The following is a 21346-nucleotide window of genomic DNA, read 5'->3' as shown; positions in this document are numbered from 1 at the left end:
GATTGATCCCTTGACCATTATGTAGTGTCCTTTCTTGTCTCTTGTAACATTCTTTATTTTAAAGTCTATTTTGTCTTTTATGAGAATTGCTACTCCAGCTTTCTTCTGATTTCCATTTGCATGGAATATCTTTTTCCATCCCCTCGCTTTCAGTCTGTATGTGTCCCTAGGTCTGAAGTGGGTCTCTTGTAGACAGCATATATATGGGTCTTGTTTTTGTATCCATTCAGCGAGCCTGTGTCTTTTGGTTGGAGCATTTAATCCATTCACGTTTAAGGTAATTATCGATATGTATGTTCCTATGGTCATTTTCTTAATTGTTTTGGGTTTGCTTTTGTAGGTCCTTTTCTTCTCTTGTGTTTCCCACTTAGAGAAGTTCCTTTACCATCTGTTGTACAGCTGGTTTGGTGGTGGTGAATTCTCTTAGCTTTTTCTTGTCTGTAAAGCTTTTGATTTCTCCATCAAATCTGAATGAGATCCTTGCCAGGTAGAGTAATCTTAGTTGTAGGTTCTTCCCTTTCACCACTGTAAATATGTCATGCCACTCTCTTCTGGCTTGTAGAGTTTCTGCTGAGAAAGCAGCTGTTAACCTTATGGGAGTTCCCCTGTATGTTATTTGTTGTTTTTCCCTTGCTGCTTTCAATAATTTTTCTTTGCCTTTAATTTTTGCCAATTTGATTACTATGTGTCTCGGTGTGTTTCTCCTTGGGTTAATTCTGTATGGGACTCTCTATGCTTCTTGGACTTGGGTGGCTATTTCCTTTCCCATGTTAGGGAAGTTTTCGACTAATTTCTTCAAATATTTTCTCAGGTCCTTTCTCTCTGTCTTCTCTTTCTGGGACCCCTATAATGCAAATGTTGTTGTTTAATGTTGTCCCAGAGGTCTCTTAGGCTGTCTTCATTTCTTTTCATTCTTTTTTCTTTATTCTGTTCCTCAGCAGTGAATTCCACCATTCTGCCTTGCAGGTCACTTATCCGTTCTTCTGCCTCAGTTATTCTGCTATTGATTCCTTCTAGTGTATTTTTCACTTCAGTTATTGTATTGTTCATCTCTGTTTGTTGTTTAATTCTTCTAGTTCTTTGTTAAACATTTCTTGCATCTTCTTGATCTTTGCCTCCATTCTTTTTCTGAGGTCCCGGATCACCTTCAATATCATTATTCTGAATTCTTTTTCTAGAAGGTTGCCTATCTCCACTTCGTTTAGTTGTGTTTCTGGGGTTTTATCTTGTTCCTTCATCTGGTACATAGCCCTCTGCCTTTTCATCTTGTCTATCTTTCAGCGAATGTGGTTTTTGTCCCACAGCCTGCAGGATTGTAGTTGTTTTTGATTCTGCTGTCTGCCCCTGGTGGATGAGGCTATCTAAGAGGCTTGTGCAAGTTTCCTGATGGGAGGGACTGGTGATGGGTAGAGCTGGCTGTTGCTCTGGTGGGCAGAGCTCAGTAAAACTTTAATCAGCTTGTCTGCTGATGGGTGGGGCTGGGTTCCCTCCCTGTTGGTTGTTTGGCCTGAGGTGACCCAACACTGCAGCCTACCCTGGCTCTTTGGTGGGGCTAATGGCGGACTGTGGGAGGGCTCACGCCAAGGAATACTTCCCAGAACTTCTGCTGCTAGTGTCCTTGTCCTCATGGTGCGACAGAGCCACCTCCCACCTCTGCAAGAGACCCTCCAACACTAGCAGGCAGGTCTGGTTCCGTCTCCTGTGGGGTCACTGCTCCTTCCCCTGGGTCCCGATGCGCACACTACTTCGTGTGTGCCCTCCAAGAGTGGAGTCTCTGTTTCCCCCAGTCCTGTCGAAGTCCTGCAATCAAATCCCACTAGCCTTCAAAGCCTGATTCTCTAGGAATTCCTCCTCCTGTTGCTGGACCCCCAGGTTGGGAAACCTGACGTGGGGCTCAGAACCTTCACTCCAGTGGGTGGACTTCTGTGGTATCAGTGTTCTCCAGTTTGTGAGTCACTCACCCAGTGGTTATGGGATTTGATTTTATTGTCATTGCGCCCCTCCTACCATCTCATTGTGGCTTTTCCTTAGTCTTTGGATGTGGGGTGTCTTTTTTGATGGGTTCCAGTGTCTTCCTGTTGATGACTGTTCAACAGTTAGTTGTGATCCGGTGCTCTCACAAGAGGGTGTCTATACTATTTATTTTAAAAGTTATTTTCTTATTTGTTTTCTATTTCCCCCTGTGGGAATGTAATATCCATGATGACAGATAATTTTAACTGTTTCTACTGCTTCTGTATCCCCAGTGCCTAAAAAAGGGCTTGGCATATTGTAGGTGTTCATTAAACATTTGTGGAATGAATGAAAAATTCAGCGATTAAAGAGGTGGCTTATCTCATGCTAACCCAAATCCGGAGGCCCCATTTCACGTGTGCAGCCCTCACATGGGAAATCAAGGCTGTTAAAACTCGGCTACATAAAGTCTGATCTTATCCTGAGATTCCTGACAACACCATTAGACTATACAAGGAAAACTCTGAATTAAACGTATTAGGAGAACTGTAGTTTAGAGTCTCATCGCTTGAAAACAGAGCTTCACGACCCTTTTGGAAATCAAACTGGGAGCAGAGATGAAGCGCATTTCTTGAATTAGTTACAAGATTCTCTGTCTACGGTTTCATTACCTGTGTTAGTGCTAATGCCGTGATAAGCCCTTCACGAGTGTGCAAGGTTGGTGATTGACAGATCGAGATAATAAAACACATCAGCTATTTTCCCTGACTTCTGTTGCGGTCCTGAAGTATGTGGCTTTCTCAATCAATGCTATATTGGTAGCTTCTGTAGCAACCCTCATCTAATTCAAATGCCTCTATTAAAAAAAAAAAAGAAAAACCAGCTAAGAAGATTTAACAGCTTAGAAGACACTGAGCAAGAAACAATATTAACATTTGTCAATATTTTCTTTATTGGTTCTGAGAATTAACTTCTTAGGCTGCAAAGAGTGACCATCATAATTATACTAAAATATAACCAATTTGAAACCATGCTGTCAATAATGAAAGTCTGGCCCATGGGCAGTTTATAACAACATAGATGGATGTTGAAAAGGTGGGTAAATTGTAAAATAACCTTTCAACTCTTTTTCCAAATGGTCAGAGATTTCATAGTAACCAAATCGAGCACCTCTAATTGAGGTTAATAATGAAAATCTTCCATCTCTGGATCACTATAAAGTCCAGAATTCTATTTTTAGCCACTGAAGCTGTTTAATCTTTAAAGATTCAGTTGTTTAATTTATTAGACCTTGTTTCCCACTGCCATCTTCATAACAGAAAATCTGATTGCTAAAAATAAGAGTCAGCTGTTTTAATATATTTACATAATTAAAAATTCTATAGCAGAGTATGCAATACAATGTATTGCCACCATAAACTTCCAATGGAAGGACGTCACTTTAATTAAAAATTACAAAGTTGCCACTGTAAACAATTCCTTTACATTTCAAGCTCTGTGTTGACTCAAGAGAGAAATAACTCATTAAAAAAAAACAAAAACAGAAATGACCTCACCCCAAATTCTATTATTGAGGTCAGTAACCACATTTAATTAAGACGAAGTGTTAATAATATATTTTAGTGGCTGGAGGCTCTTTTCATTTCCCCAGGTAGAAATGTTATTATTTGGCCTTTAACTTCTGATTAAAATTTAAAAGGTGGGAGTCACTCCAAATTAAACTCTTAAATCTGGTTTTGAAATCTGGCTTTTTCAAAAGGGGAGTTAAAACCCTCCTTTCTCCTCACAATAAATGGTGAGCTACTACACATTTTGAACCTCTGTGTTCCTGAGAAATGACAGTGATGACAAAAATCCTAATTTCCAGGGGAACTGATTTTTGCCATCTGCTTCGAAAGGTCTTAGAAGATACAGAACAAAAGGTCCCATAGCCAGCTGATGACTTTTGCTTGATTTCCTATCATTTTTTTTGTGATTTCCTTTGAATGGGCTCCAATATTAGATTAAATGAGGTGTTAAAGAAAAAGGCTTGATGACTCACAGGAAGACTAGCAAAAACCGAAATTGGGCCTTTTAACAAATCTTTTGGGACTGAATTTTCATCACCACATGTTGTATTCGGTACCAGTTTGAGCCCATGAATGAATCTACCTTGGAGCTTAAAAGCCTCCAAGTCTAGAGGAGGAAGGGAAGGGAAATGACTTAAAAAGACCCAAAGAAATCAGAACAAAGTAGCCTGTGGTTTTCAGAGTGATGAGGATCTAATCTGGATCTGATTCAGATATTCTGTGTTCAAAGGATGGGTTCAATTTGGATCATGGCTTTGGAAGAAGAGCCGGCAGATGGACCTGACTCCTTAGTGTAACTTTCACAGACCTGGGAAGCCCAGTGAAAGGCCGATCGGTCCTGCTCAGGCTTCCCTCCTGGTATTGGTTTAAAACAAGGCCACATGCAAATATTTCCATGGTTGGTAGACACTAGACAATACCTGAAGAAGAAAAATAATAGTAATCACAATAAACCATGTCTGCTTATGCACAAAATGTCTGCACGCAGAAATTCCACCGCAGCTGCTGGCAAACCATGCTATACCTGTTTACTAAGCACTTCCAAAGGCCAAGCACTGGGCTGTTTTATTTAAGACCTACGATTGGTGCAGTCAATATGGAAAACAGTATGGAGGTTCCCCAAAAAACTAAAAATAGAGCTGCCATATGATCCAGCAAACCCACTCCTGGGCATATATCCAGACAACACTACAATTCAAAAAGATACATGCACCCCTATGTTCACAGCAGCACTATTCACAACAGCCAAGACATGGAAGCAACCTAAATGTCCATCCACAGATGAATGGATAAAGAAGATATTGCACATATATACAATGGAATACTACTCAGCTATAAAAAGAATGAAATAATGCCATTTGCAGCAACATGGATGAACCTAGAGATTATCATACTAAGTGAAATGAGTCAGAAAGAGAAAGACAAATACCATATGATATTACTTATAAGTGTTACCTAAATTTGATATCACTGAACATATTTCCACAGAGAAAGGCAATCACAGATTCAATAAACAGACTTATAGTTCACCAATGGAAAGAAATGAGTCAGAAAGAGAAAGACAAATACCATATGATATTACTTATATGTGGAATCTAAAATATGATACAAATGAACTTATCTACGAAACAAAAACAGACTCACAGACATAGAGAACAGACTTGTGGTTGCCAAGGGGGAAGGAGGGTGGGGGAGGGATGGATTGGGAGTTTTGGGTTAGCAGATGCAAACTATTATACACAGAATGGATAAACAACAAGGTCCTACTATATAGCACAGGGAATTATATTCAATATCCTGAGATAAACCATAATGGAAAAGAATATGAAAAAGAATGTATATGTATATGTATAACTGAAGCACTTTGCTGTACAGCAGAAATTGATATAACACTGTAAATCAACTACACTTCAATAAAATAATAAAAAAAAAAGGACCTCTGAGCTTCTAAGAATTTTCTCTGTCCATGGTGGCCTCCTCCCAAGTCATACCAAACATACTGAAATGTACTCACATTGCAAGCACATTTTTTTCCTGTAAAATTTTTGAGATAATTTTTATATCACTACTTTTGCTTTTGGGATTATTTGACTACTGGGAATATTTCACTAATAATCCCCTATGATTTCTCTAGTGCCGACTCAGACATTCTACAATGAGAGATCTACAAACAGTTTGCAAATGTAAAGACATTTTTGCAAATATTAAATTCAACCTGCCCGGACATGGAAGCAAGCTAAATGTCCATCAACAGATGAATGGATAAGGAAGATGTGGTACATATATACAATGGAATATTACTCAGCCATAAAAAAGGAACGAAATTGAGTTATCTGTAGTGAGGTGGATGGACCTAGAGTCTGTCATACAGGGTGAAGTAAGTCAGAAAGAGAAAAACAAATACCATATGCTAACGCATATATATGGAATCTAATAAAGTGGTACTGATGAACCTAGGGGCAGGGCAGGAATAAAGACGCAGATGTAGAGAATGGACTTGAGGGCACAGGGGGGAAGGGGAAGCTGGGATGAAGTGAGAGAGTGCCATGGGCATATATACACTACCAAGTGTAAAATAGATAGCTAGTGGGAAGCAGCCGCAGAGCACAGGGAGATCAGCTCCGTGATTTGTGACCACCTAGAGGGGTGGGAGGGAGGGCACATGGGGATATATGTATACGTATAGCTGATTCACTTTGTTGTACAGCAGAAACTAACACAACACTGTAAAGCAATTATACTCCAATAAAGATGTGAAAAAAAAAATTCAACCTGCTAAAGTCATGGTGCTGTGGACACTCAATCTTATTAACTTCAATGTTGCTGTTTTCTTTTCAAACTTTGGAGATGATAGATTATGTGTTCATGTCCTTGACATTTTTGTAGGCTCCTGGAAAGTTTGAAGGTCTTGGTGCTGGGCCTTAGGGCTTAATTAATTAAATGGTACTGATGAGGCCCTTGTGTTTTACCACGGATGGATATAAGCATGATCGTTACCCTCATAGAGCCCGAGGTTCAGTGGAAATGGACAATTAGGTCAGGAATCACAGTAAAGCACGAGCATTACACTAGACTGGACGTTCAGAAAGCCCTTTGGAGTGCAGTCTGAAGGTCAGCGTAGGCCACCTGCAGAGGCGATGCCTAAACTAACATCAGAAGGACAAACAGCTGTGGATGAGGCAGTGGCGAGGAAAGCCCCAGGAGTTCACCTCATTTGCGTGTTTTCTTTACATAAACCGAGGTTCAGAGAGGTTACGTTTTCCTCATCAGCAAAGAGGCAGACTCATGGTTGTGAGAGTTAAGACTTTGGTGACCGTGCTTCTGGTAAAGTTTTATATAAAAATGTTAGGCATCTTTGTCATAGTACCAGCAAAATACATGTGTCCAGGGGTATCGTGGCAATCTTTGCCTAGTTTAGTCTGGTGCCCAGTTCCCAGGAGGCAGAGACCAGCTCAAAGGTATGGGGATAGTGGCACTTCTGGGGAATTCAGGAATCTGTTGATAAGCGAGACCATAATCATGCTTGGAAATAAGTCATTTCTGTTGCTTGGCTTTTTCTCCCCAGCTGGAGACCACTGGTTCTTACTTCCCAAGGAAACAATTTCTTTCTCTCCTTCCTTCCTTTTCCTCTCTCCCTCCCTCCCTCCCTCCCTCCCTCCCTCGCTCTTCCTTCTTTCCTGGGACATCATCATTTGCAACAAAGCTCTTGCTCTTATGACTATAAGCTCCCTGGAAGCTGTAGGCAGAGTTCATTCTCACAAGTGAAAAGACAGCACCCAGCAGTGTCAGGCCCATAGTAGCCTCTAAATAAATACCAGTAAATGAATTCAGTAAAGGAATGAATGGAAAACTATAATGCTTGTGCTTTTTTCAAGCAGCTGTCTTTGGCAACACAATTATCTATTATTTTGATTGTGTAAAAATCTAATTTCATGGCATGTATTCATCCTTTAAAATTTACCCTGTAGTTTTTTATTACACAGAAAGGTTCAATCCCCAAAGGTGTTCATGGTAGAAACTTCTAGTTACTTCACAATACCCACTCTTCCTTTCTTCCTTAGTAAAGAATCCCAGTTTTAAAAGTTGGTTGCTATCCAGCTAAACGACCATACTTCCTAGTATCTTACAGCTAGGTTTTGGCCATGTGACTAATTTTGGCCAATCAGATTTAAATAGAAATGTGATCGACTTTCAGTAAGACTCCTTAAAATATAAGAGACTCCCTTCTTCTTTCCCTCTCTCCCAAACTACTGTCTGGAATGCAGATGTGAACTCTGAAGCACTAGCAACCATAATAATTGTCCATGAGGAAGAGGGTGCCAGTCTTGAGGTGACTGAATGGTGAGCAGGAAGGAGCCTGGGCCCCTGACAGCTTTGTGGAACTTCCATCCTAGCCCTGGACTGCCACAGCCGCACTACACTTATTTTATATGAGGGGAAAAAAAAAAAACAAACACTTCTATCTTCTCTGAGCCACCATCATTTTGAATTTTCCTTTTATACTGAGCCAAACTTAATCCGCACAGATACAGTGCTGCTGGATGCACACTTGTGGGGTTCCCTGGATGAATGATCCTTTCCCCCAAAAATGCTGAGGAGTAATGGGTAATTTCACATGCGTGGGGACAGTATTTTTCCTCAACACGTATCTTATGTATTCAGTGTGTGGGCAGAAGTCTCTGCAGCAGAGTTGTTTACTACAGATCCTGGGTAAGATGAGTTCTGTCTGAAAAATGTTTGGAATAGGAATTGCTACTTGGTTGCCTCAACAGAAATCCCCGGATTGGTCAGAGAATGAAATAAGTCCTCTCAGACCATTCAAAATGATTGAGCTGCCGGCTGCATCCCCAGAGTAACCAAAGCAACAGATCTGATGCAACAGTGAGTCCCTGCTTCTCATTTCACTGTTAGAGAATGTTGGGCAAATACCGTCATTTCCATTTTAGCATAATTATCATTGAGCTGCTCTTTCTGACAATAATTAGCCAACAACTTCAGGTGCACGAGTCCACTCCTCACTGGAGACACTGAAATGTCATCGAGAAATGCCAGATTCCTGTCTCGCGTACACGGAGGAAGGCTCCACCCTGAAAGCTGAAGTCTGTCTCGTTGTCACTGCAGGTTGAGAGGACAGGGTGTGGGAACCAGCTCTGTTTTCCAACACGTCAACGTTCACATGACCTTGGAGCACAGAAACTTTCTAACCATCATTTCAAATAATAAGGGAAAATAGAAATGTGATTGCCTAGGTAAAGAGACAAAGAAGTCTTTATATGACAAAAAGCATTAACAACATCAACACGTTTGCAAAGTATTTTCAGAAAATTCTTCAGAAAATTAATGATGCATTGAACAGTTTAGCTACAAGCATGTCCACTGACCTTTTAAAAAATAATTTCACACAATTGGAAACAGTCTAAAGAGCCAACAAGGGAATGAATAAATAAATAAATATATTCGTGTGATAGCATTGTAGAATGCATACTATGCAGTGACGAAATATAGTGGCTATTTCCTGACATGGAAAGCTGTTCGCCATATATTGGGAAGTAAAAATGACAGGTTCCAAAACAAAATGGGTGATGTGAACCAATTTGGAAAATAAAAAAGGGAAATACTCGCACATGTGACTGGAGAGATACCTAAGCTGTTAAAAGGGGATTTCCTTGGGTGGGACGATTACAGATTTTAAAAATTATCTTCTTTATTCTCATCTGCCTTTTCAAAACTTTCCTCCATGAACTATCTTAACTTTATAATAAGGATAAGAAGATACAACTCATTAAAAAGAAGAATTTCATCTGTCACTAGCCCACTGCTGTCCATTTTGATTTGGCTAAGCACAATGCGATGGGCTTTTAAACAAGTTTTAATAACTCAGGCTTTTTAGTGAGAATATTCACTCTGATGCCTGGACACCTCCTGTCTTTAGAGTTACAGGCTTCTCAGAGATCAAGACGCCTTTGACTGATTTTAACATTCCCTGGTGAGATAAAAGAGGGCATCACAGTGGCAGCGGCAGAATCACTGTGCTTGAGACGGGCTTTCCATCACAGAAGACAGGACCAGGAATGAGTTAGAATTAAGGTCCTAAGCTTTGTGGGGGCTGGGAGCGGGGAGGAGTTTCCTGTTTTGACCAGGGAAGGAGCCTGACCTCAGGGAGGAGGTCAAAGTGCCCGTCAACTTGGGGGCAGGACCTGAATCAGGCTGGTTGGGGTGGAGCATCTCCTGCGGTGCTAAGATGCCCTGAGGGCCTGGCTAGTCATCTGAGAGGAGATGGGGTTATTGGAGCTGAGGCACAGAGAGCCTTGGAGGGAGATAACGATAGAGGCAGAAATTCGGGGAGGGGGAGACACAGAGACGGAGAGAAAGAAGAGGAGGAGGAGCGGGGAGGAAGCAGATGGAGGAAAACCGGAAAAAGGAGGAGGCAGGAGAAGAGAGGAGAGAGAGGAATGGGAGGAAGGAAGGAGCAGAGACTCAGACGGAGAAGAGGTGGCCATGAGACAAGAAAGAAAGATGGACCCGGAGGGAGGGGAAGACGCAGACAGAGACAGTGACGGGGAGGGAGACAGAGAGGGAGACAGGAAGAAATGTACAGAGCAAAGGACAGACCAAGAGGAATCGGCACACAGAGGGACACAAAGAGAATGACGATGTGGACACGAAGAGTCACACACACAGAAAGGGACACCCGCATAACCTGCACAACTGCAGAGCCCAGCGCCGTGCTATTGCCGGGAATCCAGACAGGGGCAGATGGCGCTGGCAGCATCTTTTTGCATGTGCCTTTGTCAGCTGCACTCAGAGCTCTCCTTGAGATAAAAATAGGAGGTCTCAGTTCCTCCCTCTTCCCATGCCTGCTCCCCAAAGAATCATTAAGACACCACCACCACCACCACTCACAAGGTCATCGTGTCTTTCTGAGAGTTCTGGGGAGCCAAGCGCGGTTTATTAGAAAACCAGGTCCCAGCCTGGCCCCTCCCCTCAGCCCCGCTCAGCCTCTGCACACACAGCCCATCGGGGACAGTGCTTCTCGTGTACAGGATCAAAGGCTGCAGATAATTAATGAGCCTTTTCTCCCTGAAGAGCTCCTGCGACAATAGCTCAACGTGTCAGGGATGTTATCCCTGCCTTTGATGGGCTCAGAACCAGCACCAGGAGAGGAGGGGCGGAGGGGGATCCAGTCAGTGCCAGGCTGAGAGAGGGTCACTCCTGGGCAACTCTGGACCCCAGCAGGAAGGAATGTGTCCGAGGAGTCAGGCCAGAGAGAGAAATGTGCGTCACGCGAACATACATGCACACGCACATACACACACACACACGCATTTAGTTTGCTTCAATGCTGGAAAAGTGATTTGTCCAGACACTGCTCAGCCAGACCCATTTGTAAATGTCACAGCTCTTAGGCAAACGGCCACAGAAACACCTCAGCTATATTTTCTGAGGGGACTCGTGACACTGAAATTAGTCAACAGTGGCTCTCCGTGGCCCCTGATGACTCAGCATCCATTCCCACCTTCTGGGACGAGCCTTCTGCATTCCTTTGGGAAACCACCACCCCAGTTCCTTATGGCTGGATGCTGGGTCCACGGTGGGCCCACGCACCAGGACTAGCCCCGGGCACATCCCACCCTCCTGCCATTCTGGGTCGGAGACAGGTGTGTGTCCAAGGTGGCTCTGTGAAGACGCAAACCTGGCCCTTGGGCAAGTACTGATACTACTGGTGAGGAAGGATCTCTTTCTGCCGGTAGGACTGGCATTGCCGGAGGCCTTGACCCTCTACAGCCATACAGATATGGCTGAGGATGAGGCCAACCCAGGCAAGGCAGAGTCAAGAGGTGGGGAAGAATATACTCTGAGCACGGGCATTCTCATGCTGGATGTCTGTGCCCTCATTTTCAGTTTGGTGGGCCAGTACATGCATTTTTGGCAAAAGTCAGTCTGAGATGGGCCCTGGCCACCTGTGACTGAGGGTCACAGCTGTAATGAGCAACTGTAGAAGCAGGAAGCTGTTCAGAGCTTTCTACGCTCCTGCTTTTTACCGCGAGTCTCAGGTCTAGTACCTCACAAGTTGCTCTCTCTGATCCCCTTTGCTCACAGCGGGCGCCGCTCACGCTCCACCCACGACGGAATGGAAGGACCGCTGTAACCCGGTTCCGGCAGCCGGTCTCTGTTCCCCAGGGCTCAAACCCTGGCCTTGGTGCCCCTCAATGTCTTGGCTCTTGCCAGTCACACACTCCCTCTCCAGGCTCCTGTCTCCCAACTCAGTTTGCCAGGGCTGCTTTCCGTGGCCTCTTGCCACGCTCCAAGCACCACACTCGATTCGCCAGATGGGATTTCCTTCCTCCTTCTCAATCAGCTGCCTGCCGTGGGGGTGAAGAGGGGCAGCCACATCTCGGAACATCACCTCTCTTGACTGTCAAGATGCCCTGAGTCGGGGGTGCACGGCTCCAGCTCAGGTAAAGTGGACTCGCCCCTGGGCGTGTGAGCTGTGAGCCGAGTGACACAGAGTGGACAGTGGCTGGAGACGGGTCACTCTCCCTGTGAGGTCCTGCAGTGCCAGCCCATCAGGTCCCAGTACCTAGACACTCAACAATGCCCAAGTTCCTGTGCAATCTTGGCCCAGTTCTAAACATATTCTTCAATTCTACAAACTACTCAACATCACTAATCATCAGAGGAATGCAAATCAAAATCACAATCAGATACTATCTCACACCTGTCAGGATGGCCATCATCAGAAAGACCACAAGTAATACATTCTTAAGAGGATGTGGAAAAAAGGGAACCTTTGTACACGGTTAGTGGGAATATAAATTGGTACAGCCACTATGGAGAACAGTGTGGAGTTCCTCAAAAAAATAAAAATAGCACCATTATAGGATCCAGCACTCCTGGGCATATATCCCCCCAAAAAGAAAACACTAATTTGAAAAGATACATGCACTCCAATGTTCATAGCAGCACTATTTACAATAGCCAAGATATGGAAGCAACTTAAGTGCCCATCAACAGATGAACAAATAAAGATTATATATATATCTATGATGGAATATTACTCAGCCATAAAAAAGATTGAAAATCTACCCTTTACAACAATATGGATGGACCTAGAGAACATTATGCTTAGTGAAATTACAGAAGACAAATACTTTATGTTATCACTTACATGTGGAATCTAAAAAAAAGAAAACAAACAGATGTATATAAGAAACAGAAATAGACTCACAGGTATAGAGAAAAAACTAGTGGTTACCAGTGCGGAAAAATTCTATAAACTGTGTGTAGAATCTTCCAGCAAATTCTCCCTTTTGCCTAAGTCAGCCAGAGCTGGTCTTCAAAAAAGAACTCCGAGAGACCCACCTCTTCCACTGTCTGTCCCACCTTAGTAGGACCACTACTCCCAGATCCCAGACACCTGCCTCAGCCTCTCCCCATCACATTAACATTTTCATGTCGGGCAGCATCCCAAGTTACCCAACAAAGGCACAGTCCCAGGCTTAGCAACATCAACCCCATTTAAATCCATTTCCTACCCACCCTGGAGTCACCTCTTTGTAGAAGTGCAAATCAACAGTTAAGCTCCCCAAAGACATCCTAAATTTGTACAACTACCTTACAGTCTGTTAAGCTACAGGTTTCCCGATCTAAGCACTTAAGGAAAGCTTTCTCTTTGACGTTTAAATTGCATGTTTCCTTTGCCAGATACTGAGCAGGAAAAGGGAAAAAAAAGGAGAAAAGGAAAAAAAAGAACGGCTACTTCAGATTTACATTATTACAGGATTTGGTATTATTTTGTACTTTTATCTAGTTTGTCTGGCATTTCAGAAAGTTTTGTTGTAAAAATAAATCCCCTTTTGGGGTTGGAAAATAACTTCTGCCAGCTTGCTCCACGGTCCTGTGGCTGATGCGGATATGGTGGCACATTTTCAAGTGTTTCAAATCAGGAAAATAAGACATGTTTATTTGAAGTGCGTCTAATACTTGGTTATCGGTACCTCATATGAAAAGATTAGATATTGGAAGAGGAAGATTAATTACTTTCTTTAGCGGAGACAAGCGTGCATTTGGACCTGCGTGCCAATGTGTTTACTGTGAAACGTCACACCAGCGAGGGCATCTCATCTCCAGTAGCATGAGATGCACTGTGGATAATGATCATTTAATTAAATCTCATTATGAAAACCCCTTCTTCTGAAATACTGGACAGAGCTTAAGAAATGAACACTGAAAATTTGAACTTTTTTTTGGGTCTGCCAATCATCAGCGGAAAACCCAACCCCAATGGTCTATTTCTAAGTACCAGGCAATGTCTACTCCTTTCCCTTCTGACAGTTCAGAGTCCAGAGCACTTAGTAGAGAGCACGGACTTTGCAGATTGTACTGCAATATTTGCATCCTAATTTCTTCCACTACTGGGCAGTGTACGCTGGGCAGTCTTGAGCAAGTTACTGACCCTCTCTGAACTCCTAATACCCTTAACTGTACATGGAGTTAGCCTTTCTCATAAAGTTGTGGCAGCTGATAAAGTAGGTGTCTGAGATGCAAAGGGCCATATGTGGCTTTCTATGTCCCTTCCACACTGTGCTTGGCACCAGCAGACCCCTCTGGACATTTGAGAACACAGCCCTCGAGCCGCTCTCCTCCTGGGCTAGTCTACTGCCAGGAGTCAGGTGCAGGGGCAACATCCCCACCTACTGAGCTTGGTCCCCTGGTGCCACCAGCCGCCAGCTCTTCATTATGACACAAACTTCCTGCTCACCCAGATCATTAACAAGTTTAATTTAATGGTAGTTTGCTTCTGACAACCCAGACCCTGCAACCAGAAAAGAAAAGCCATTGCTGCCCGCCTCCCTCCCGTCTCAGGTTACCCGGCCGCCCACTCACCTGATGGTCTGATGCTGCAGGGAATCAGGGTCTGTGGCATTCACCGTCAACAGCACGCTGCCCACGGAGATGTGCTCTTGCTTGGTCACCATCATGGGGTCCGGGTGGAAAACCGGACCCTCATTGACATCCAGGACGGTGATGTGGACGGTTGCTGTGGAGCTGGGGCCGTAGGAGACGTCGGGCACCAGCGGGTCCTCGTTTTCCACTTTGATCAGCAGGGTGTGAAAGGCAGAAATCTCATAGTCCAGAGGCTGAAAGGCAGAGAGAGGGGCTCAGCACGCGGGTCTGCCACAAAGGGCAGGCGCTTTTGCACGAAGGCCTCTGACAGTCCCCGAGCCGTGTGGACGCTCAGGGGTGGATCCAGGTTTTGTGGGCTAAGAAGCTTGATGCAATTTGGGGTCCTCTTTAAGAAAAAGAGTATGAGACATACAGATACCAAATTAGGTATGGAAGTTGTTCCTTTTTTCAGATTGAGAAATAACTTACAACGATTACATGAGTCTCAGAGACCTGGATCCCTTGTTGTGAGATCTCTTTAGGTGACTCCCTGGCAGCGCTGACATTAAAAGCCTTCCCACCGGTAGCCTGTGACCTCACAACTCCGGCACTCATGGGGGCTCCAGGGGGTGCACATTCTTCCAATAGGGTGTCATGTAGGGAACAGGATTCGGGAGGCTGACACACAAGGGGTTAAGCTGCATGGCCCTTCCCCACCTGAGGGCGCTGGAAAACATGTGGGAGGTGGGGGGGGCTTTTATTTGTCCCCATGACTCGGCAGCTTTGTGGCCATTGTCTGGGCAGGGGGCAGTAATACCAGATATATGGCCATGCCTGGGACAGTCCCACATATGGCAGACTGTCCCTCCAATGAGCAACCCTGCTGAGGCCCTTTCCAGGTGATTCTGTAAAGGGGCTGATGGTAACTGCCTCCCTTGCTGCTGTGTAGACTAAATCAGAGGATATTAAGGAAACCCCATTGTAGACGTTATTAATATGGTGCCCTGTCCATCACAGAATGTCATGGACGACATTCACTCGGTCACTTTCTTTCTAAACCATGAGATGCAGTGAGAGTGACATTTCCTGTCGATGGGGGTGTGTGTGAGGAGACATTTAGGTGAGATAAGGACACACTTATTTCAAGCTATTTTCCTAATGTTTACTGGGAAAACAAGTAGCTAACTCATCAGACCCATGACATAATAGATATTCTTGCTGGGAGGACGAGACTAAAGTAAGTACAGAGAGGTGATTCACACTCAACCAGAAGTAAGAAAATGGCAGTACACGTCGTAAGGGATCTGGGAATGTGGCATCAGAGGTGAGAATGGCGAAGCTGGGGAAAGAGGTCTACGGGTGCAGGGGATAGAATCTGGAATCGGGCAGGTTTAGTTGGGAGAGCTTTAGGCAAAATTACATTATCTCTCATAATAATTAGAGCTAACACGCACGCCCCGCACTCCACACCTGTGAAAGTGCGCCCGCACAAACACACGTGCATATATATATGCACAGGCGCGTGCGCGCGCGCACACACACACACACACACACACACACACACACACACACACACACACACAGGAAGTAGTGACCCGGGAAGTGCTTCCCAGCTGTAATAGGACCGCCCTTCCCGCCCTCACCTAGAGCAACTCCCAACAGGGTCAGTATTAAGATTTTAAGAGCTGACAGCTATCAAGCTGTTGGTACCTAGGAGCTACCCAGGTATATTGTGGTTCCATCCCTGGAACACAAGAATAATTTACCACTTCATCCTCCTTTCTAACAACACATCTCTGTCCTTCCCAAGTCAAGCCCCAAATATGCAACCCCAGTGAAATAAATTCCAAGCATGGGCCAGGGAGCTGCCGTGCCTGGAAAGCAGAGTTATTCATCCTAATGAGGACACTGAAGGGGACTGGAGCCTTGGGCTTGCTGGGTAGTGACAGTCTGCCGGGCAGCATCCTGAGCAGGATGGACACACAGAGCGTCCGCCTCTCCTGAGAACCTTCTCGACCGCACCCCAGCACGGGCAGACCCAGCCAGGCAGCCCGAGGCCCGAGGATTTCTTTTATACCAGCTCCCAGGAACACACCATCTTCCTGGAAATAAAGTGCAGGACAGCATGCTGAGACTAGGAAACCCTGAATCTAGCCCAACTGGATTTTCTACCATGATGCAAATGCCAGCAGGGTGGGGTTTTATTGAGTTTCTTAGCTCTGCAGGGCTCTTGACAGGCAGTAGATCCGAGGCCAGCAGGGTGACCACCAGCAGCAGGATAGAGAGGAGCGGCCCGGGGCAGAGAAGGAAGGTCAGGGTCCCCACAGGAACGGGGATCTTACCATCTGTCTCCTAAGGCTGTGGCAACAAAGCACTAGGTGGCTTAGTACAAAGCTTAATACAAAGACATGAACTGTCTCACAGTCCTGGAGGCTAGAAGTCCAAACTCAAGATGTTGGCAAGGCCATGTTCTCTCTGAAAGCTCTAGGGGAACCCTCCCTGCCTCTCCCAGCTTCAGGCGTTCCCTGGCTGGCAGCGCATGAGTTTGACCCCTATCTCCGTCATCACCTGGGCTTCTCCCTGTGTGTCTCTGTCTTCACGTGGCTGCCTCCTCATAAGGACACCAGTCCTCTTGGATTGGGGGCCCATCCTACTCTATTATGCCCTCATCTTAACTAATTATACCTGCAGTGGTCCTGTTTCCAAATAAGCCCACATTCACAGGTTCTGGGGGTTAGGACTTTGATGTCTTTTTTGGGGGAGGCACAATTTAACCCATAACAGTGGGGTACCCACAGCTCCCCCCATTCACACACGTCTTATAATATATTTACATATTATGTATAAATATACATACAATATTTGATCTGCATCACAACCCCTCATTACTTTTCGTGACATAATCCATCTCTCGTTGTGCACCTACTGTGTGCTAGGAGGGCCCCGTGTGCGTCATCTCACCTAGTCCTCACCTTACCCTCATAATAGTAGGTGATTTTAGACCCTTTTTACAGATGAGGAAACAGGTTCAGAGAGGTTAAGCAACTCAGTCAAAGTCACACAGCTAACAAGTGGCACAGAGCCGAGATGCGATACAGGGAGTCTGATGAGGGAGTCCGAGCTGATAACAATAAACTGCTTTTGGTACCGGGTGGTATTTCCACAAGTAATGCTGATGGGGACTCAGCCCTCTGTCCTGCCTTGGGCCACTTCATTCATACCAGGAAGCAATGCAGCTTAGTAGTAGAAAGCGCTATTTGCTCCCAGAGCCAGAGGGGAGGGGATCAAGTCCTGGCCATAAGAACTCCAATGAATAACTAGTGGACCACAGGCACATCACTGCATCTCCTGGAGCCTCAGCTTTCTCACCAGTGAAGCCCTAGTACCAAGGAGTGTAGTAAGATCAGAGGAGATGATGCATGCTGGGTGTTTCACACAGCAGCTGGCCTGGAGTCGGATATAATAACAAGAGGCTGTTAAGACAGTGAGGAAGAGGAATATGGGGTAGAAGTAGCTGGAAGAGCCAGCCACTGCCCTCCTGCCTTGCCTCTTCGGGTATGTTCGAGGCTGACATTCCTCAGCAGAATGCTGGCTTCTGAGGAATGCAGATGTGAGTAGTGGCACAGAGAGAGGGAAGGGGAGAGAGAGAGAGAGAGAGAGAGAGAGAGACAGAGAGAGAGAGAGAGAGAGAGAGAGAGAGTGAGTGAGTCCAGCCTTTTCTGGAGAGGAGAACCTCTGCAGTGCTTACTTCCGTTTGCACAAAGCTGGGTGTAAGGACACCAGTGGGGCGATGCCCAGGGCCAGTCTACCAGGAGCTGATGAAACGTGGGTCTCTGCTCCCACCCCTTCCGAGGCCTGCCCTGGGTCATGCTGCATTAAGAAGCCCTCCGTTGTCTCGGGCATATGACCTGATTAATGTGATTTGTCTGGTGTGAGGTCTCTGTGTCAGGGACGGGAGAAAACTGAAAACACTTCCAATAAAGTTACAGAGATGCAATTTGATTAATATTTCATCAAGTGTCAAAAGAGGGTGTGGGGCTTCCCTGGTGGCGCAGTGGTTGAGAGTCCGCCTGCTGATGCAGGGGATGCGGGTTCGTGCCCCGGTCCGGGAGGATCCAATGTGCCGCGGAGGGGCTCGGCCTGTGAGCCATGGCCGCTGAGCCTGCGCGTCCGGAGCCTGTGCTCCGCAACGGGAGAGGCCACAGCAGTGAGAGGCCCACGAGAGGCCTGCGTACCACCAAAAAAAAAAAAAAAAAAAAAAAAAAAGAGGGTGTGGACCATTGTTCTGGACGATTTCAAGGCTGGAAAAGCCGGCTCTCATGGGAAGGGTAAAGAATCTGGGGTTTGTTGTCCAGAGGAAGGAGGCTTTGGAAGTGATCCGACAGTAAGTTTTAAGCCTGTGACAGGTGTGGGGATCAAGGATGCCTGCCTTCTCAATGCTTCCTTCTCCTCTGAGGACAAAAGAGAGAATAGACTTAAAATGCAGGGTGGATTATATTCAGCTGAAAGAGTAACTCTTCGACAGTTTGGAATAGGTTTACACAGCAACTAAGGGTGTTCCTGACTAGAAGGTTTTAAAGAGGACACGGCTACTCATTTGGCAGAATTGTTAGGATTCGGTCCTGTAGGGAGGAAGGACTCCCCCAGAAACCACACAGTCCTGAGACCTCCTCTAGTTCTCCCATATGCCGACTGCTAACTGGGTAGGGAGGAGCTGCTTGTGGTTGGGCTGCAGCATGGCCATGTCCACCCACTTCTCACTGCAGAGGCCCCAGAGGAAAGATTCAGACTTTCCAGCCTTCCTTGCAGCTGGGGGTGGGCACGTGTCATCTGGTCAGTGGCACATCATTGGTAATTGTCTGGAGGACCCATGGAAAAGACATTTTTTCCCCTAATGAGAAGAGAGGGGGCCCATGAGGGCACATATACTTTCTCTCACTTGCCTGGCTGCCTCCTTGCTTCCTGCCTTGGAACACAGCAGCAGGAAGACGCGATGCCCGGGGCTTTGACAGCCATTTTACGTCCATGAGGAAAACATCAGAAACATCTGTGGTGCCACCTGCTGGCTCTCTGACACCTTGAGCTGCCAGCCAATCCTAGATTGGCCTACCTTCATCTAGTTATGAAGATCGTGAAATTCTCCTATTAAGCCACTATCAGCCTGGTATTTGGTTACGTACAACTGAAAGCATTTCTAGCTAATGCACTGGGTTGCTAGCAAGGTGGAGAGCCCAGGGAGCATGGTCAGGCCAGCCTCCAGAAGGCTATCCTGGGGCTTTAACTCAGGTGCACTGAGAAGCAGAGAAAGCTCAAGGCCCTTTATACAAATTCATGTGGCAGGCAGCCAAAGAGGGGATGCCTCCATCCCAATTCTGAAGCAAAGGGAGTCCACTTGCTAGTAAAATGGAGGCCCAGGGAGGGCCCCAGGCTCTGTGGGCACCTTCTCCCCAGGAATTGCAGGTGGAAATTCCTTGTCCTACGGCAGTGCTCGTCCACAGGGCTGTGCTCTCTTGGGGCACCTCTCCCTCCTGTTCTGACCCTGCAGGTGTGGGGCAGCCCAGGAACCTGCATTTCAGCTAGCATTCCAGGTGACTCTTCTATATGCTAACGTTTAAGACTCACAGCATTGTGGGTCAAAGGGGGAATGTGGGGAGAGGAGGACATTCTTTTACAGTCTAGCTTTGCTTGTATTTTATTTTCCTCAAGCTGTAGCGAACACAGGCCAGGAGAATGGTGCTCCTGCAGGGTTTAGGGTGGGGATGTATATTTACCCAAGCTTTGTCTTCCAGCTGCAGGTTTGGAAAATTGCCTGATGCCTTTTATAGATACAGGGCTAGCCTCAGAGAACAGCCAGTGGCTATGTTTTATTTTCTTATGACTTTCACAGCTTTGAAACTATAGCACTGAATGTAGGAGGGCAGTGCCAGGATCTCCCGGGAGTCCTGGCAAGGGAAGAAGAATTGGGAAGACCCAGAGGCTCCTCTTTTCAGGGAGATGTTTGGGGCTCAGTTCAGACAAGGTTCTGAAAAGGACAGGGCCTGGGAGAAACCTAAACCCCTCATCCTCTGGAGAAAGCCGGAAACGTCTCTGAGATCTGCCACTCTCAGTGGCTCTGGGTTCTGCCCCCAGGGATGCTGTGGAACTTTGTTTGTGTGAACGTTTACATGGCCCTGCGGCTAGGCTGAATAATGACCCCACCCCCCAATATGTCCATGTTCGATTCCCTGGAACTTGTGTTACCTTACATGGCAAAAGGGACTTTGCAGATGTGATTAAGCTAAGGACCCTGAGCTGGGTAGAAGATTCTGTATTATCCAGGTGGGCCCAATGGAACCACAAAGGTCCTTAAAAGAGGGAGGCAGGTGGGCTTCCCTGGTGGCACAGTGGTTAAGAATCCGCCTGCCAGTGCAGGGGATATGGGTTCAAGCCCTGGTCTGGGAAGATCCCACATGCTGTGGAGCAACTAAACCCGTGTGCCACAACTACTGAGCCCGCGTGCCTAGAGCCTGTGAGCCACAACTACTGAGCCCGTGTGCCACAACTACTGAAGCCCACGCGCCTAGAGCCTGTGCTCTGCAAAAAGAGAAGCCACCACAATGAGAAGCCCACACACCGCTACGAAGATTTGCCCCCGCTCGCAGCAACTGGAGAAAGCCCGTGCGCAGCAACGAATACCCAATGCAGCCATAAACAAACAAACAAACAAACAAATAAATAAATAAATAAAATTAAAGAACACTGCACAAAAACCCCCGCTCGCAGCAACTGGAGAAAGCCCGTGCGCAGCAACGAATACCCAATGCAGCCATAAACAAACAAACAAACAAACAAATAAATAAATAAATAAAATTAAAGAACACTGCACAAAAAAAAAAGAGGAAGCAGGAAAGTCAAAGGAAGGAGTAGGGGCTTCCCTGGGGGCGCAGGGGTGGAGGGCC

At 45.9% G+C, this 21346-nt stretch overlaps 1 protein-coding gene across 1 annotated transcript in view; it reads right to left on the bottom strand.

The window, feature by feature from the left end:
* Nucleotides 1–21346, bottom strand: part of CDH13 (cadherin 13) — a 1052304-nt gene that overhangs the window by 91938 nt on the left and 939020 nt on the right. The window contains exon 10 of the mRNA XM_024125020.3: nucleotides 14409–14662. Within this exon, the coding sequence (XP_023980788.1) occupies nucleotides 14409–14662 (254 nt within the window). The remainder of the gene's footprint in view (nucleotides 1–14408; nucleotides 14663–21346) is intronic.

This window comes from Physeter macrocephalus, chromosome 17, assembly GCF_002837175.3.
Source record: "Physeter macrocephalus isolate SW-GA chromosome 17, ASM283717v5, whole genome shotgun sequence".
Taxonomy (NCBI): domain Eukaryota; kingdom Metazoa; phylum Chordata; class Mammalia; order Artiodactyla; family Physeteridae; genus Physeter; species Physeter macrocephalus.
Note: the sequence above shows the minus strand (reverse complement) of the source record. Positions and strands in the feature narration are given on the sequence as shown.